Genomic DNA, 20,098 nt, shown 5'->3' on the forward strand with positions numbered 1-20,098 from the left:
TATTACATTAATTTATATGGGAAGGCCTAGCCAAGAAGCGGGTGGCACCCTTCCCTGGGTTTGGGTCTGGATTGTGACAATAGAGAAAGTAAGCTGAGTGTGTATACATACATTTGTTCTCTGCTCCTGACTACGGAGGTGACCAGCTGCTTCAAGGTCCTGCCTTGACTTCTCTGCCATGATGGAGATCATAACCAAGAACTGTGAGCTAAAGGAAGTCCCCTCTCCACACATTGCTTTTGTCTGGGTACTTTATCACAGGAACAGGAACTGAAACTATAGGTTCCACACCCAGTATTGGGAAAAGTAACTTAAAATAATAGTAATACTAATAACAACACTTGAGGGAACACTAGAAAAACCTGTAGCAAGTGACTGCAACTTGAATTTTAGAAATGCTGTTGCTTAGCATGAGGCTGACCGGATGTGCTCTATGCAACGAGTAGCTGAGTTAGCAAATGAAGGGCTGCATGGGGAATCAGTAAAAGTGAAGAAGCCTCTACAGCCCAGGTTCTCAATACTGGCTTTGCTGGCTGTGTGACCTTAGGCAGATTCCTTAACGTCTCTATGCTTGTTCCCTTTGATGGTGTTGGTAATGCAGTAGTTACTGACTGCATTGTTTGCCGGTGTGATCCTGGTGCAGCTTAGGGGCTCGGGTAGGACTTTGCTAGGACTGGCTCTTCATGTTATTACTTGCATCTGGATAAAATAATTATAGCACATCCCTCTAAGAGTAAAGTCTCAGATACAGAACAGGTTGGCTAGGAAAATGCATGGCTACCAGTGCAGGACCCTGACTCTAAGACATTTGTACACAGGCAATAACAATAAAACTTCTTATACTGGGAAGGAAACCCATCTAAGAACAACAAACCTGCAGTGAGGAACTTGATCAGGAGTCACAGGGGCCACTGGGAGGCTGCTGCTGGGGCTGAACAGCCTTTCTACTTTGTCCCATCACCCTCTTCTTTCTTCCTAGCTCTTCTCTGTTCGAAGTCAGTAAAGCCAAAGCCGCCAGAGTTCTGCCAGCACACAGGCTCCACCGTAATCTCGGGCCAGCTAAAGCATTTCGGCAGAGGGTACCTCTATGACCCCATCAGCTGCAGTGACCATGACCTGCTGACCTTGACCTACCTCCTCCCAGTAACTAGCTGGGGCAACAGCCCTGCTGGGCTGTGACACCTCATGGTTAGAGCCACAACGATGAGAAGCTGGGGCCTGTGTCCACACACATTCACCAGCCCTGGGGCCTGGCTGCCCGACTCTCCACTGCTAGTGGCAGAGATTTAAAACCTGTCCCATCTACATGACAAACCAGGACCCCATACTACTGCCAAACCTCAGCTTTCTCACCCCATCTTTGCTCTCTGGCTTCTCTGGGCCCTCCATAAAGACAGGTATTTACTGGAAGGACAGGAAGGACAGAGGAGCCCTGTGGGCACTAGATAGATACAGCGGTACCTGAAGGTCACCCTGACTTTGCACTTCTCAGTTTATTAGACGGATATTCTTTTTTATATAGTTGCTATCAAAAATTACCTGTCTTGTAAAGTATATGTATGTGTGCGCTGTACACGCACATGCACACACAAATCTGCAGGTATACATATGTGTGGAAACCAGAGGCTGATGTCAGGTGTCTTTCTCTATCATTTTCCACATTGATTTTTTTTTTGAGACAGGGTCTCTCACTAAACCTAAACTGATTTGGTGTGACTAGCCAACCGGCAAGCCCCAGAATCATCCTATTTCTGCCTCCTCAATGCTGGGATTACAGGTGTGCTGCTATAGCTTTGCACATGGTGCTGGGGATTCAAACCCAGGTCCTTAGGCTTGAGCAGCAGCCACTTTAACTCCTGGGTCATCTCCTAGCCCCATGTCCTGTATTTGCAAGTTTTTCCCTACTATTGGATTTGGTGTTGTGAACCATATAATGCCTGGGTGCTGCCCTGACCAGACCTCTGGCCACAAACTTACCAGCAGATTAAACTTGCCAACCCCCATAACCACGCAGGAAACTCCTCCTCATAGTCTTTGTTTGTTTCTTTGGAGAACTCTGAATCAACATTGGCTCAAGGTCATCTCAGCCCTCCAAGGAGGATAAGGAAGAAGCAACTCCTTCATCACGGTGCCCACTGGGAGCACCCACTCAACCTGCCCCCCACCTCACTCAGCACCCTCAAATCTTACTGGAGCAGGCCCTCTCCTGGTCTGGGAACACAGTCGGGGGCTGTGGATTCAGGACCAACTCTGGTTTGCTGGGAATGAAGACTTCAGCATTGTCCTTCCGCTTAGCGGATAAAACCCGCTCCATTTTATTACCTGTGGGGAAGCAATGGATTCTATCAGCCGCTGAACACGGGGAGAGCAGGGCTCAGACATTTGTTTACCATTTGCTCACTTATTCACTCAACAAATATTTATTGAACACTTCTGTGCCAGGAACCTTGCTAGTCGAGGATTTTGGGAATGCTGTAGACAGCACTGATAAATAAATGAGATACCTTGGAACAGACACAGGTTTCAGTGTCTAACATTTCCAGACAGGAGAGGCTCTTCCTAACAGTGTGTGCACGCACAGAGACAGCAACTGTGATGAGGCACTTGCTCAAAAAGTCAGGGTGGTTGGCTAGCCAATGAGGCGCTGGCTTTAATTGGTGCAAGTAATGGTGCCAGCAAGGGCATCTTGGAGATGAAGGGGCACAGTAAAATGCACTCACAGTCCTCAGGGGCTCATTGTCTAGCAGGATAAAAGGAGAGCCGAACAGATGAGAAAATAGGATGCAGACAGAAGTCATGAAGCATAGAGCCAGAGGACAAGGTTGGCAAAGGTGCACAGGGTGATGATGAAGAGGGATTCTTGTGGGTGAGTAGCATATTACCAGGCCACCAAGGCAGGGCCATCCCAGATATGGGACCAGCACATGCAAAGGCCTGATGAGGGCTTGAGAGCTGAAGCCTGTCCTCGCTGGAGGTGTAGACTGCTGCCAAACCCACCCTCTTCAGATCACTGTTTCCACAAGAGCCCTTAGCATGGTGGCACACAGGAGATTTCTGATGCCAGGTGGCAGATGGTTTTTATGAATTTGTGTGTATGTGGCGCTGGGGACAGACTCTAGAAGCAGGGTGTCAGGCATGTTGGGCTAGTACTCCACTCTGAGCCTCAGCCCCAGCCCTGAATGCATTTCTGTATCTTCATATATATGGGGAAATGTAACCAGCATGTCAAACCTTTGAAGGGCATGAAAGTCACACACAGGTCAAGTGTTGGGAGGAGGCTCAAGGGCAGGTGAGAAAACACCCAAAGACCCCAAAGGCTGCACTCAGGGACCTCCTGTCCTGGGAAATAAGCAAACCCAGGAGGTGACTACCCCAGCATGAGGTGTTCACTAACACACTCCCCTGCTCACTCAGTGGGCTCTGGCCACACTGACCCTTTCCTTGTGCTTTGGAATAGTTAGAATCGACCCCCTTGGAGCCCCTATGCCTGTTGTTCCTTGCCCCAGGAAGGCTGGGCCCAGCGCTACCTCTACTGGGAAGGCTGCCCCGACTGCTCCAGCTACAGCAGCCAGTCCCATCCCCACCAGCATTGCTGTAGTGGTCAGAGGTCACCTATAAACACATGTCCCCCTACCCAAGCCCCGCTCCACTAGTGTTCCCTCTACTTTCCAAGGTTGCTTTCTGAAAAACCTCCTCTGGTGGACAGCAGCTGGTTCTACCTCCCTAGCTTCCTTCTTATTCTCTCAGATTCCTGTTAACCACCCCACCCCTGCACATGAACGGGTGGAGACAATCACTCTTAATCCTATCGGCTAGCCTGGTTCGCCAGCCCCCGAGAGGTAAGTCCTGACCTTATCACTGTGCAGTGATCTGTGGTAGACTTGTCACTATGGTTGTGACCTGAGGTAGACTTACTACTGTGATTTTCTGAGAGCTAAACCTGGGACTTTTGGGAAAGATAAACGGACTTGCTAGTGGTGCTCCAAGGCCCATGCATCCTATGAAGGCAACTGTGCCTCTAAATGCCTGAAAGCTACCTCAGACTGGACCTAACTCAAGGCAAATCTGATAGAAGAGGGGAAGCAATAGGAGGGAGGAGAGGAGGAAAGAGGGTAGAAGAAAAGAGGAGGTAGCGAAGAGGAGGAAGGACAGGGGAAGGCAATGGGCCCTACTCCCACTCTGGCCTTTACAGTTATCCAAGGCAATAACTAGCTTCCTTTTACGTTGGCCAGCTGGAATGCAGATGCCACTAAGTCTCCCACAATACGTGCAGTCAGTCTCCATGGTCTTTTGGGAGCCTATGGAGCCTTTCCCTCTGCAGTGCAAAGGGCCCAGCTGGTTCACCCCTGGTCTGGAATACTGAACGTCAAGCACTGTGGAACATTACATCCTTGGACTAGGTGCTGAGACACACAAGGCCAGAAAAGGCTCAGGAGAAAAGCTCACTTTTAGAAGCTGGGTTAAACTCCATCACCACAAGGGTATCTGTGCCCTGGGGAGGCCGGCCTTCCAGTTCCTGGTCCTTGGGGGCATCCTGGCTGGGAAGAGGGAACTCATCTCTGGTATGGCCTGGCAGTACAAGGTCCTCGGCCTCGGTCTCAGAGAGGACATCTTCCTCAATGGAGTCGTACTCGTCACTGGAGCCATCCTCTTGCGTCTGGAGGTCCGTGCTAAGTCCCAGACCTTTTTTCGGTTCCTACAGAAAGCCCAGGAGATGTGAAATGTAAGAACTTGTATGAAAACAGACCTTCTGAACCAAAGAACGACTCCACCTAACATCCAGCAGCACCTAAACCAGAGTGCTGGTGTTGCTTTGAAGATGGAAAAACAAAGATCAGAGGGGAATGGATGTGAGGGAATGAGTAACACTTAGGTACCTGATCTTAGTCATGCTGTGAAGAAACACCACAACCAAGGCAACTCTCATAAAACAAAGCATTTAATTGGGGCTTGCTTACAGTTTCAGAGGCTTAATCTGTTATCGTCACTTAAATGTATTGTATGTGTATCTAAAATAAGTGGGAGAACCCAAACTGACAATGATAGGAACCTGGATGTGAGAGCTGCCGCTGGCTTAGGAAACGAGGGACATGAAGCTAGAAGACAGTGATCCTGCCACGTGATAAACGCTGACACAGCTATTTCCTGGGGTTCCATAGGACACAGAGCTCATCAGTGTTGAGCCTGGGTATTTAGCTGGGCAGATTTCTAGGTGAAGAGCTGAAGGTCTTTCCAATAGCTGCTGAGCAGAATGCAAGAGGCAGAAGACAGACCTGAGGGAAAGGGAACCTGAGGCCTCCTTTCTTCTACCCAGCTTGCAGAAAAAGCTGACATTAGCAGACCTACTGCCAGGAAAGCACATCCTAGAGAGAAAACCAAAGCAATGGCAAGCTCTCCCCTATGGTTTGTGGATTCCTTGGGCTACTTTAGCAGAGACAGGATTATCCAAGAAAGATTGGGGAGGAAAAGGAGAGTCTAATGAAGGGAATCCTACAGACATACATAGTAACCCCATGTGGTTTCTGAGAACACTCAGCTACCAGAAACACTAAAGCTAGAACTTCAGCATGCAAGACAAGATGGAGGAAAAAAAAAAAAAAAAAAAAAAAAGGCTGCCAGAGTGCTGGTCTACTGGCACAGAAGGGACCCAGGACAGACTCATCCACAAACACATGCTGTCCTCTCTGAGGACCTCACCAGGGCTGAGAGAGTGGAGTCCAGACACAGAATTACTACCAGGCCTAGAATGGCTTTGATATTGCTTGAGTTTAAGGGTTCCTGTCTTCTTCTTGTCTCAAATGTCTGTGTTTGTTGTTCCATAAGTAAAATAGATGTGAATCTTGTTGGGGAGGGGGTAGGTAGTGGATAACAGTAGACAATAAAAGTCCCCAAAAGATGCTCCCTGGGACCTGAAAACATGTGCCCTTCTATGGCAAAGGTGATTTGCCAAGACCACCAAGGCAGGCCTGATGTAATTATAGGGTAATCATAAGAGAGAGGCAGGAAGAGCAACATCAGCAAGATCTAAGAATGGAAGCAGACACCAGGAAGAGGAGAAGATGCTGGCTCTGAATGTGAAGAATGGAGCAAGCAAAGCAGGTGCCTCTAGGACCCAGGTTCTTTCCTGGAGCCTGCAGAAGAAACACAGGCCTGCCAACACCTTGAGTTTAGCCTCCAACAGTGAGATTGAATCTCCGACTCCCAGTACTGTCAGGTAAGCTGCTAAGGCAATGGGAAGTTGTAGCAGCAGCAGAAACTCAATATAAACGCGTGTCTTTTCCAGCAACTTCTCCCACTGTCCCACCCTGTACCAGCACGAGGGCTGGTTACTTAGCAACTGCACTACTGTCTGGAGCACCGTGGGGCTTGGTAAATACTTGCTGAATGAGTAAACTATATGGAAGCCTGGATGGTGCCTTAGCAGGGACAGGACACATCTCCACACCTTACGTGTGGTGACAGCAAAGGCCCCTTACCAAATTCGTTTACTCCTCTGAGCCATACTTTGACCTACATCAAATGGTGTACCCTGCCTGACACACTGCATTGTGATAATAAAGCCATGGTCTGAACTGGGCATAGTTGTCCCTAACAAGAGGACATTTGGCAATGACGAGAGCTATTTTAATCACAACGTGTGTAGAGAGAAAGTGCTGCTGACAGTTAGCAGGTGGGAGCCAGCAACAATGCTGCTGGACTTTCTGGAAGGCAGTGGACAGCGTCCACTTCAAAGAATTATCTGGTCACAGTGTCTACTGTGTTGAGGTTAAGAAGCCCTGTGTTAGAGCAAGCACACTTTCACCATCGGTGTTCAAAGATAATGCTGAGATAGTCTGTGCAGGCCTCATGGGAGCCACACTGAGGTCGTGGCTCATGTCATCAAAGTCTGGCTGTGGGGGGCAAATGGAGGTCAAGAGACTTACTCTTTCTCTCCAGGGAAACATGAGTTCCTGGGTGGCCTGCTGTTGAATTGCAGGCAGCATCAGCTTCAACTCAACCTTTTACAGCAGAATAATGCTCTGAGCTCTGTACCACACTCAGGTCCTTCTCCTTTGATCTTCACAATAACCCAGTCAGACAAAAAAACCCATGACCACTTGAACTTGGTACTAATTCTCAAGGAGGGGAGCTTAAGTTTCTAGGAAGACCTTCTCTGTTCATGAACCCCTGTATTTTACCCCAGTTACTTTTAAGATGCGGAAATGAGAGCCAGCCATGAGGTGATTCCTATCACTGGTCCTTGAAATCCCACTCCGTCCTGGGACCCAGAACAGTCCCCACTGATATGCAAGGCAGAGTGAAGCTCTACCCACAGCCAGTTCCAGGCATGAGCCACTGGGACCCTACGGCCAGGGCAATGAACAGGGGTCTTCTGTCGCCTCACTTCCACGTCCACAGGCTGCAACTCCACACTTATGGGGCTACAGCCCTGTATTTGTGGGGGTCCCTAAAGAACAGAGCCCCTCAGTACATGTAGCTGCTCACAGTGATTAAACGGCAGAGGTGGAACTTGTGCTCCTAGCCACCAGTCCTTACTCATTCTAGGAAAGCCACAGTTAAGGCTGCCTTGCTTGCATTCCACATGGCCCACCAACAGGGAGCATGAAGGAGTAGTTAGCCATTCCATGAGAGATGCCCAGCTCCCCAGGGGCTCCTGGGCCACAAACTGTTCAGAGCACATCACCTGTGCCTTAACTTTAGGGCCCACGGCCCACGCTGCAGTGTGTGTATGTATGTATTTAAATGCTGGGGATGTACCCCAGGACCTTATACATGTCAGTTAAGTGCTCTACCACTGAGCGATAGCCCTAGTCTTGCTTTTATGAATCAGGGTCTCACTAATCATGTGCCCATGCATATTGAGATGTGGTGCTGATGGCTAGTCACAGTAGAAACAAGGATACAAGACCTCTGCCTTCACCAGAGCATGTGGTGTGCTAGGGGAGCTAGCAGAAAAAGAAAAAAAAAAAGAAAAAAAAAGCAAATGACAATTCCCATGGCTCCATGTCAGTTCATTATTTACTAAGCTGATGGATCATAAATTGGTGCCTAATTCAATTGTCATCAAAAAGTCATCATCCAGCAACTGATACAGAGACCCACAGCCAAACACCAGGTGAAGCCAAGGGAACTTTACAGAAGAGGAGGAGGAAGGACTTCAGGAGCCATAGAGGTTGATGCCATAAAAACACGGCCCACAGAATCAACTAAACAGGGCTCACAGAAACTGAAGTGACAATCACAGAGCCTTCACATATCTGCGCTAGGTCCTCTGTGTATATATTATGCTTGTGTAGCTTGGTTTTCCTGTGAGACTCCTAACAGCGGGAGTAGGGGGTATCTCTGACTCTTTTACCTGCACTTAGGACCCTTTTCTCCCTATTGGGTTGCCTTGTCCAGCCTTGATATGAGTGTTTGTGCCTAGTGTTGTAATTTGTTATGCCATGTTGAGTTGATATCCCTGGGAGGCCTGCTCATTTTTTTAGAAGGGAAATAGAGGAGGAGTGGATCTGGGGAGAGGGGAAGTGGTGGAGTGGAGGGGAACAGGCTGGGGAAAGTAGAGGGAGGGGAAACTGTGGTTGGAATGTAATATATGAGAATAATAATTTAAAAAACTAATATTTTTCATGACAAAGAAACTGAATTTCAATAATCCCTGTTTCAACCTGCTTTCTTTTCCTTCCACAAAGTCAATGTAAATTTAATGACCATACAGTATTTACACACACACACACACACACACACACACACACACACACACACACACACAACCTAGACTCTGCACAGCTGTTCTTTTTCACTGAGAAAAAGACTCCATTTGCTCACAGGAAGGGAGGACCTGGGGAACCTGGGATGCTCATGTGGTCAGAAACCATCTGTTCCAGAGGCAAAGGGGAGCTGAGCTAAGAAGCTGGTTCCCCTAGAGAGGAGCCCATTTAGGACCTCCCATCTGCCAGAGCAGGACCTTGGCTGGAATGGTGGCTTTGAAATCCAATCTGTCTGCACTTCAAAGTGGTACCCTGCTGTGGGATCTATGAGAGGCTTTGAAGTTGTCACCCAGAATTTTCTCCAGGAAAACTTATACTTTATACTTTGCTTTAAAACTTGGTTATATTCAATTTCAGTGCTCAGTGTTTCAAATGAGTTCAGGAACACCTCTCCAAGCCTTCCATGTGGAGGCCAGGGTGCAGACAACACAGAAACTGAGCTGATGACTGGGCACAAAATGCCCTTCCCATGGTGAGTTGGAAGGGGTAGGAGACCGGATACTAAGGATAGGTGTGGCTATAGAACCACTACTAAAATGTAGCTAGAATTCGATGGCCAGGATCTGAGCGTCCATCCACAAGCCTCCTCTCTCTACTGGGCAAGGAGTGGAAACTAGGTGACTATCAAATACCAGTAACAATATCCATATCATCGGTAACAGCCATAGCAGCTTAAACCACCACGCTGCTGCTTACACCCTAGAGCAGCTAAATTCTCTGTGTGCCTCCTTTCAGTCCTCTGACGCTCTGCAGTGGATGGCATCATTTTGGTTCAGCGGCATGAAGGACAAGCCCAAGGTCACACCGGTAATGGCAGAGCCAGTGTTCAGATACTGGCAGGGTCCAGGGCTAGGCTACTGAGCACACTCATTTCCTGCCAGATGCTAACAAGAGCAGACGGTCTCCAGAAGAACTGAAGGTATGCGCTGGGTGCCTGCTGTCGTTGATCAGCAGAGAACTAGTAACCTCTGACACAAAGCTGCCAGGAGCCAGTACATGCCTATGTATGTGCTGTGGTCTGGATGTAAAATATCTCACATGAGGTGCTGATGTGAACCCTTGGTCCCCAGTTGATGATACTCTGAGAATTGGTAGAAGCTTTGAGGGAGTCTTTGTAAGTTATAGCTTGGCCCTGGCTTCAGCACACTCTGCTTCCGTGTGTACAGCTGGCTTCCATGTCCTGCTGCCATGAAGCAAGCCAGTCCACTCTCCTTTGATGGAATGACATTTCTGGATCCAGGAGTCTTTTTTGAGAAGTCCCAAAGACAGTACTTGTGAGCGTGAGTGGATGGAGCACTACAGCCTGGACTACCCTTAGAGAAGGGATTGAAGTGGTTCTAAGTTCATTCACACCACCCTCCTGGGCCCAAAAGGCCTTCTATCCTGCACTGGTTGATTGATATGTTATTCATTCATTCAAGAAATAGTTTGGGGATCAGTGAAGTGACTCTGTGGGCAAAAGCAGTTGCTGCCAAGCCTGATGACCTGAGTTTGATCCCCAGAACTCACATGGTAGGAGAGAACTAATTTGCAGAAATTAGCCTCTGACCTCCACAAGTATGCATGCACGATAAACATACATATGTAAACATAAATAAGTGTAATTTTTTTTTCTTTTTTTGGTTTTTCGAGACAGGATTTTTTTCTGTGTAGCTCCAACTGTCCTGGACTCACTTGGTAGACCAGGCTGGCCTCAAACTCAGATATCCACCTGCCTCTGCCTCCCAAGTGCTGGGATAAATAGAATTTTTAAAATTAATAACTGTGGGACTAGAATGATGGCTAAGAACACTGACTGCTTTTCCAGAGAACCTGGGTTAAATTCCCAGCGCCCACATGGTGGCTCACAACCATGTGCAGCTCCAGCGCTAAGGGATCCGATGCCCTTTTTAGCCTGTGTGGAAACTAGGCACAAACATGGTGCACAGACACATATGCAACCAAAGTACCCCTACACATAAAATTAAAAAAAAAAAAGACTTGGAGCCAACAGATGGCTCAGATGCTTGCACTAGAGTGGTGACCTAATGGGGTCAATTCCCAGAACCACATGGAAGGAAGAAGCCCACTATTACAAGCTTTCCTTTGATACCCACACACGTGCATAACCACATACTTAACTAAGTAACACATGTTAAAAATTTAACTAAAAATAAATATTTTTGATGAAAGTATCTGTCCCTCATGAGCAGGCAGAGGCAATCAAGGCAAGGGGCAGAGCGATGGACAGCAGAGAGGAAGATAAGATCTGCGCTCATGGGACTCATGATTGGCCATCTGTCCTCTCCCACAGCCCAGGCCCTCTTAAGTCACAAAGTGCTCACAGCACATCACTTGTGACTTAACTTTAGGGCCTACTCTATTCTGTGTGTGTGTAAATCCTGAGGTGTGTGTGTCTGTATTTAAATGGTGAGGTCAGTGTATGTGTGTGTGTGTGTGTGTGTGTGTGTGTGTAAATCCTGAGGTGTGTGTGTGTATTTAAATGGTAAGGTCAGTGTGTGCGTATGTGTGTTTAAATACTGGGGGTGAAACAATGGACCCCAGGACCTTGCACATGGCAGGTATGTGCTCTACCACTGAGTTACAGCCTCAGCTCTTGGTTTCATGAATCAGGGTCTCACTGTTTCCCAAGCTATCTTTGGCCTTATGTAGTCAGCCCAGCCTAGAACTTTTGATCCTTCTGTCTCTACCTCCTGCTTTCTGAGTTTATAGGAGTGTCTCATCATACCCAGCTGTGCTCTGTACATTTTAAAATCACAGTCTTCTACATCTGTTTCCATAGAACTATGACTAGGAAAAATGTGAATTATACATCGTCTATTCAAATATTCAACAAGGGATGAGAAGATGGTTCAACAGATAAAGTGCTTATCATGTAAACGTGTAAACTGGAGTTTGGGGCCCCGAGTCTACACAGAAGCTGGGCAGGCAAGGTAACCAACTGTAATTCCAGCATTTGGAAGGCAGAGACAAGGGATCAGCAGGGCAAGCGATCTAAGTAGACTAGCCAGAATCAATGAGCTGTGGGTTCAGAGAGAGACTCTGCCTCAATGAGCAAAGTGAGAATGACCAAGAAAAACAACTGCTGGACCTACACACACACACACACACACACACACACACACACACACCTACACATATTCACACATGCAACAGATATGCACTCACACACATGCCTACATGCATGAGCCCACACATGTGAACATGCATATATTCATGCACATACATAACACACGTATACATGCAAAAAAAACCCCAAATAAATATTGTACAGTATTTTTAGTTTTCTGATGTACTTTGCCATGCCTGGATTTTCACTGACTAATTCATCTTCTATGCTAGATGTACTGATGAAGTATCCTGACGTTCTGCCTGCCACTAAAGGCAAGCCAGTGCGTCTAAGAAGGCAGGGTGGCAGAGGTGAAAGACCAGCAGTGCAGGTGCATGTGCTAGGAGAGCCTGTTGGCACTGGCCTAACCAGGAGCCCCAGACAAACCTCTCAGCATCACCCATCTCAGCATCCATGCCTGTGCCTGCGTAGAGTAGGGGCGGGCTGGAGAACCCAGAGACAGGAAACTGGATAGGTCTGGGTAAAGACCAAATGAGACTGCTGCCGAGGAATGGTTGGAGACTTCTCCGAGGCACAGAGCACATTCCTGAAGAACTGGGGGCAGAGAGAGCCACAGACCAAATATGGGCAGCACAGCACCGCACAGCAGAAGGCTGCTGTGGCCCGGTTTCTGTGCACAGTTGTGTGTGCATACAGCTGAGTCAGCCGGGAGCAAGCAAGAGGAAGCCCTGTAGCCTGCTGCCGTAGCTGCTTCAGGGGTGCAAGCAGAATCAACTTGCAGGCTTAAGGGCAGGAAGAGAGCAGAGCATGCTCCAAAATGAAACCTTCCCAAGGTGGATAGAGAGCTTACTATTTGGAGGAGAATCCAAGGTCCCCAGCTTACAGAGCATGAAGTAGCTACACTCACCCCCCACCCCTCGCCCGGTGCCAGAAGGCAACAAGCAGCACAGGAAGAAGCAACAAGACAACAAAAAAGGGACAGATGCTCTGGTGACTCAGCCCTTTGAAAGATAGGCATCAAACCTGATTAATTTAAGAAAGAACTAATACCCAAGAAAAGAGAGTTTGACAGGAGAGGTGGAAGCCAACTTTAGAAGTTGGGAGACTCATCCCCAGAGACACACGCAGGGAACTCATCCATGAAAAAGAAGCAGCTAGCAATCTTACAACTTTTAATTTCATCATTAACATTTCTAGAAAGATAAATTAAGTCGGAAGTGCACCAAAGGGTGACTAATTAAGTATGCTAGAAATCATATCAAGTGACTTTATAAGAATACAGTGTCCAAAAGACAATAAGAAAAGCAGCATACAAAATCTATTGGGCAGAGAGGTCTAAACAATCTTGTCCAAATCAAGATCCAGAGGATGAACATTCAGATGGAGCAGCCTCAACTGCTCTGTTTTTCTTCGTTTTTAAATGTTTATGTGCATGGGTGTTTGCCTGCATGTATGTCTGTGTACCACGTGTGCAGTGCCTATGGAAGCCAGGAGAAGGCATCAGATTCCAGGGGATTGCAGTTAAAAATAGTTGGGAGATGCCATGAGGGTGCTAGAAATCAAACCCAGGTCTTCTGCAAGAGCATCTAGTGCTCTCAAACACTAAGCCTCCCCAACCTTCTCACCTACCTTTAATGAGGCAAAGACACTGACACTGATGTTTTCATATACATGAAAGGCACACTCCATGCAGAGTCATCCTGACACCATCACACACAAAAGGACAAGTAGTTAAGCAAATAACACAAAGTTAAAGAAATGTAAGGGGAAATGGACACATTTGTGAGAATCAGCCTGATGAAACAGAGCAACAGCAGGGACCTATGGCAGGAGTCAGTTACTGAGCATTCCTAGGAAGGCTTATTAAAGAGACAAAGGCTGGGCTGGGGCTGCAGCTGAGCATGAATGCTTGCTTTGTGTGCTTGAGGCCCCGAGCTCAATCTCAGCACCACAAACAAGCCAGAACAGATTGTAAGCACGCCACCTTCTCCCAGATCCTACTCTGCATCTCTAGGTGTAAAGCGAGATGAGCTGGGGAAGCGGGGAGAAGAAATGTATGTTCCTGTGCATGTGGGTAGGTCAGGGGTCAGTTCTGAGTGATTTTAGAAATTACTCTCCACCTTATTTTCTGAGACAGAATCTGGAGCTCACTGAGTAGCTAGGCTGCCTGGATAGGGGGACTCACAGATCTTCTTGTCTCTGCATCCCAGGGGGTGACACGGAGCTGCTTACATGGTGAGCAGGCTCAGAGCTCACATTTTTAATAACACTCTTAGTATTCTGATGTGGGCAGTTGAAGGCCAGACTTTTAAGACTTAGCAAGTTAAATGATACTATTGCAAATCTGTAGTATTGATTGTCTACTACTGTGATAAAGCACCATGACTAAAGCAACTTATAGAAGAAAGGGGTTTATTTAGGTTATAGTTCCAGAGGAGTAAGAGTTTACCACCATCATGGCAGGGGGGCACGGCAGCCAAGAGCACAGCAGCTAGAACAGCAAGCTTAGAGCTCACATCTTGACCCGTAGGCATGAAGTGAGGTGGGGGGAGGCGCACATGTACACATGCACAGGGACTCATTCCCACGAGTCTTTAAACTCTCAAAGTCCACCTCTAGTGACATACGCCCTTCAACAGTCCTCCCAGACAGGCCACCACACTGGGACCAGGTGTTCACACACACAAGCCTAAGGGGAACATTCTCATTCAAATCACCCCCTTTTGATTGAATTTAATAGATATATTGAGAACTTTGTACCAAAAAGGGAATGGTTAGCCTTTTGCAGGATCATAGAAGATTCATGAAAATGAACTGGTGGCCACAAATCAGGCCTTGGTAACTTGCAAAACCAGAAAATCAAACAAGTCACACTATTGTAGCCAAATAGAAATTAACACAAGAGGTAAAATTAGAAAAATAAAATCTACTTACTCAGAATGTTTAGAAAAATCTTTAAACTAAGGAAGAGTAAAAACTTCCTAAACTCCTAAGTTTATTGGAACCAAATGGCAACAAATAGTACTTAGTGAGGTGTGCAGGATACAGACAAAGTTACGCTTAAAGGGGAATTCAGCCTTTTTACCCAGAGTAGAGATCAGGGCTGTGGCGGCTTGAATAAGAATGGCCCCAATAGGATCATGTATTTGTTGCTTAGCCACTAAGGTGTGGCACTGTGTGGGAAGGGTTAAGAAGTGTGGCCTACGATACAGCGCCAAACAATTCTCAACAGAGCAATCTCAGTGGCCAAGAAGCACTTAAAGCAACGTTCAATGTCATTAGAAAATGCAAATCAAAACAACTCTGAGATTCCATCTTATACCTATCAGAATGGCTAAGATCAAACACTCAAGTGACAGCACATGCAGGTGAGGATGTGCTGTCTTCCTCCATTGCTGGTGGGAGTGCAAACTTGTACAACCAGTTTAGAAATCAATCTGGCAGTTTCTTAGAAAACTGGGAATAGTTCTACCCCAAGACCCAGCTATACCACTCCCGGACATATATCCAAAAGACGTTCCACCATACCTCAAAGACCCTTGCTTAGCTATGTTCATAGTACCTTTAGTTATAATAGCCAGAAACTGGAGACAACCCAGATGACCCTCAACCAAAGAATGAATAAAGAAAATGTGGTGCATTTATACAATGGAATACTACTCAGCTATTAAAAACCAGAACAACATGAAATTTGCAAGCAAATGGAGGGAACTAGAAAATATCATCCTGAGTGAGGTAACCCAAACCCAGAAAGACATGCATGGTACGTACTCACTTATAAGTAGATATTAGCCATAAAGTACAGGATAACTATGCTATAATCCACAGACCCAAAGAAACTAAATAACAAGGAAGGCCCTAGGGAGGATGCTTGGATCTCACTCAGAAGGGGAAATAAAATAGACATTTGAAGTAAATGTAGAAAGGGAACTGGGTGGGGTACGGGTGTGGGGATCAAGTGTGGGGTGAGGAGAGAGCTGAGAGAGAGAACAGAAATTGTCAGGGGCATCTCTGGGGCAGGGGAGGCTCCTAGGAATTTATGGTGGTGACCCTAGCTGAGACTCATAGCAGTAGGAGATATGGAATTTAAAGTGTCCATCTCTTATAGCCAGCCAGTCAGGCCTTCCAATAGAAGGAGGGAGACACCCACCTACAAAAACTTTGACTCAGCCAATCAATGACTGGCCCAACTTGAGTCACATGTCATGAGAGAGAGCCCACCCCTGACACCACTAATAATATTCTGCTATTCTTGCAGACAGGTTAGCAGAACATCCTCAGAGTGACTTCACACACCAGCTGATGAAAACAGATGCAGAGACCCTCAGCCAAATACTAGGTGGAGCTCGGGGAATCTTATGGAAGAGGGGGATGAAGGACTGAAAGAGGGAGAGAGGTCAAGGACACTACAAGAAAATCTACAAAATCAACTAACCTGCACCCATAGGCATTCACAGAGACTGAACTACAAACAGAGAGCATCCATGGGACAGACCTAGGCCCCAAACACACATATGTAAGAGATGTTCAGCTCAGTCCTCATGTGGGACCCCTAACACCAGGAACAGGAGCCACCTCTGACTCTGTTGCTTACCTTGAGATTCCTTTCCCCTAACTGGACCACCTTGTCTGGCCTCAACAGAAAAAGATTTGCCCAGTCCTACTTGATATGCCAAGGTTGGGTTGATATCCTTGGGAAATCTCCCCTTCTCTCCTAAGAAAGGGCATAAGGGGAGAGGAGGTGAGGTGGGAGGGAGGGACTAGGAGGAGAGGAGGGAGGGGAAGGTAATCTGATTGGGATGTTAATTACTTAATGAAAGAAAAGTGTGGCTTTGTTGGAGTAGCTGTGTTTCACTGGGGGAGGGGGGTTTTCAAAAGTCCAGGCCTGGCCCAGTGTCACACTCCCTCTCAGCCTGTGAACCAGGATGTCGCTCTTAGCTACCACTCCAGTACCATACATACAACCGTGCTCCCGCCATGAACTGATGCTCTGAAACTGGAAGCAAGCCCCCAGTTAAACATTTTCTTTCATGGGCATTGTCTTGGCCATGGTGTGTCTCTGCAGCAATCAAACTGGCTAAGACAAGGGCTGAGAGCAGGAGAACAATGAACTTGTGGGTCTAGTTAACAGGAGTAGAGACAGGAAGCTTGAACAACCAAATAAACCAAAATGTTTAGGGAAGGAAGAAGTAAAGGCTAAACTGACATGAAATAGAAATCAATGAACAAACACAGATGACTGGGCGGGTACACATGGGTCAGTCCAGCTAAAAGCAGAGAGCTCTCCATAATCATCAGGTTCACGTCTAGATTGTTTGAACCTTCTTAATGAGAAAGCATTATGCATTAGCTGTTACCTAAAATGACAGAAAAGAATGCAAAATAGCTAAGAAATTCTAAGTAGGCTCTACATGTGAGGCATAACCCAGACTATTTATACTATTATTGACCAGGAGGTCATTCTTTATTATGGGTAAATGGAAAAGCTGCTTTAGAGAGCCACATTCCATCTGGCAGCTTCAGTTGCATAAGCATCTATGGGGTGCTGAGTGGCCACGTGGCCCCTTCTGGATGCCCCAACAGTGATGCATGCATCGCTCATGCCCAGAACCACACCAGCCCTGTCCTGATGGTCTCCCGGTGCTACCCCACTAGCTCAAGGCCCACTAAGGCCATCGTCTAGTTTGTGCTTCATTTCGTGTTGTCTGGCTGGGCATCTCTAGCTGCTCTAATGGTCCTTGGTGGCACACGTGCTAATTCTAGTGCCACTGGGAAGTAGAAAGTCTTCCTTTTTTACCGAACTATCAAAGCTTTCAGTCTAAAATGAAGGTCATGGTTGGTGTTAAAAGGGACAGATCAGCCAGCAGGTATGTTTTGTTTAAAGCATAGGAAATTATAAAATAATTATCAAGATTAAAAAAATGGAAGCTATCTAGGGTTGGAGTAGTGGCTCAGTGGTTAAGAGCACTGGCTGCTCTTCCAGAGGACCTGGGTTCAATCCCAGCACCTTGCACGGCAGCGCACAAAAGTCTGGAACTCCAGTTCTAGGGGATCCAGTGCCCTCTTCTGGCCTGTGAGGGCACTGCACAAAGATGCTGCACAGACATAACTCGCAGCCCAAACACCCATACACATAAAATAAAAATTAAGAATCTCACAAAGCCAAACAAACCTCTCATCAGCTACATGGTTTGACTCCATAGGGCCTTGTATTTGTATGGTGACAGCTGACTCTGGCTGGCCTTGGCAGTTCCCACTACTTCTTCCTTGCCTTGATTGAGTCATGTGATTTAAAATATACTTTACATTTAGAACACCAATTCTAAAATCCAGTATTTCAGGATATGAGCTACATTTCTCGACTGTCTCCTCTACCCTGAGTAGGACAAACATTTCAGGTTTTTTGTAAAAAGTTAATGACATTTGTTCACCCATTTGTGAATATGTGGGGAGTGAGGGATATACACATACCACGCATGCATGTGGAGGTCAAAGGTCAACATATGAGGGTCAGCTCTTTCCCTCTACTGTTTAGGTCCCAGGGATCACACTCAGAGATCAGCCTTACCGCTGCCTCGTGTTGTTGTCCCCTTTATAATCTGGTGTGTCCTTACTCAGAGCTTGGAAAATATTGTCACCATAATTACACCAAAGTGAGACAATGTGGCAGTGTGCCTCACAAACACCTGTGTCATGCCCTCCTTCCTCTCAAGGACACAACTACTCATTTATTCAATTCCTTTGCCTAACAAAGATTTGTTTGCATACTAACTATGCAAGGCAGTTTCCTAAAGTCCATAAACACAGCTGGGTGCACACATACTAATCTCAGCACTCAGGAAAGGAGTTGGGAGGAGCTCTGTGAGTTTGAGGCCAGCCTGGACTACGTTATGAGTTCCAACAGTCAGAGCTATGTGGTGGTGAGACCCTGTTTGAAAAAAAGAAAAAGAAAAAGAAAAACCCAGCACACCCCAGCCCACACAGGCAACAAGAGAGAGCTTGTTGGTCTGGGAGTGGGAGGTGTGTCTACCTGCCAGTGACCTACAGGATGACTCCTGGGACCAGCCACACCCTGTGCACAGCTTGTCTTCTCTGTTGTTACAAGGTCTGGAATATGAGAAGGCGTTCTTCTACAACCTAGGCGTCTCAAGTTCAGAGATGAGAGGAAGAGGAAATAATCTACCCCTTCCTGTTCGAAAAGGAAATGGGGCTCCAAAGAAAGGAGACTTAGCCAAGGCCCTTCAAAATGTTTACAGCAGGTCAAGTTGACATAAAACTAGCCAGCACATAGGTTGATCAATAATGCCAAAGTCTTAGAGATTTCAAAGCAGTTTTATTTGCTTGTTTGTTAGGACAGGCTATGGCTGTGTAGCCTAGGCTGCCTTCAAATGCTCAATTCTCTTGCTTCAGCCTTCAGAGCATTAGGATAACCTGTGTGTCTATGCTGGATAGTTTTGTGGACTGCTGGTTCTAGGCTCTGTAAGAAAGCAGTCTGAGCAAGCCATGGGGAGCAAGCCAGTAAGCAGCACCCCTCCATGGCTTCTGCTTCAGCGCCTGCCTCTAGGTTCCTACCCTGTTTGAGTTCCTGCCTTGGCTTCCCTCGGTGGGCTGTGACTCTATATAAGCCAGGTCCCTTTTGTCCCCATGTTGCTTTTGGTCATGGTGTTCACAACATCAATATTACCTATTGGAACTATGTCTTGGTTTCTCTTAAGAGTTGATGATTTTAGAGATTGGAGAGAGTTCAGTGGTTAAGAACATGTATTACTAATCTTCCAAAGGATCTGAGTTTGGCTCCCTGTTCCCTTATTAGGCAGCTCAAAGAAGTCTGTAACTCCAGCTCTAGGGAGACCAAATGGCTCTGGCCTCCATGGGTACCTGTACTCCCAAGCACATACCTGCAGACAGGTACATGTACAAATACATAATTTAAAACAAATCTTTAGAAGAGAAAAAAGTTGATCGTTTGGGGCCAATGAGATGGGTCAGTGCGTAAAGGCACTTGTGTCACAAGCTTGACATAAGTTTGATCCCCAGAACCCACCAGGTAGAAGGACAGAAACAACTCCCAAAAGTTGTCTTCATTGTCCACACACACAGAAACACACCTACACACACACCAAATAAGTAAATAACTAATATAAAACAGTTTTAAATATTGACAATTTTGAGCTTTTAATTATGGTTTTAAATATTTGTTTTTTAGTTCTTCTATCTATCTATCTATCTATCTATCTATCTATCTATCTATCTATCTATC

At 46.6% G+C, this 20,098-nt stretch overlaps 1 protein-coding gene across 5 annotated transcripts in view; it reads right to left on the bottom strand.

Moving 5' to 3' along the window:
* The window catches only part of Katnip (katanin interacting protein), a 168,825-nt gene that overhangs the window by 72,518 nt on the left and 76,209 nt on the right, over positions 1–20,098 (bottom strand). For all 5 annotated transcript variants that reach the window (XM_055627421.1, XM_055627423.1, XM_055627424.1 and 2 more), the window contains 2 exons: positions 4,447–4,696; positions 2,191–2,322 (listed from right to left, as the gene is read on the bottom strand). In XM_055627421.1, the coding sequence (XP_055483396.1) occupies positions 2,191–2,322; positions 4,447–4,696 (382 nt within the window). The remainder of the gene's footprint in view (positions 1–2,190; positions 2,323–4,446; positions 4,697–20,098) is intronic.

The sequence above is a fragment of the Psammomys obesus genome, unplaced genomic scaffold, assembly GCF_907164565.1.
Source record: "Psammomys obesus unplaced genomic scaffold, mPsaObe1.curated_primary_1811, whole genome shotgun sequence".
In the NCBI taxonomy this organism is placed as follows: Eukaryota; Metazoa; Chordata; class Mammalia; order Rodentia; family Muridae; genus Psammomys; species Psammomys obesus.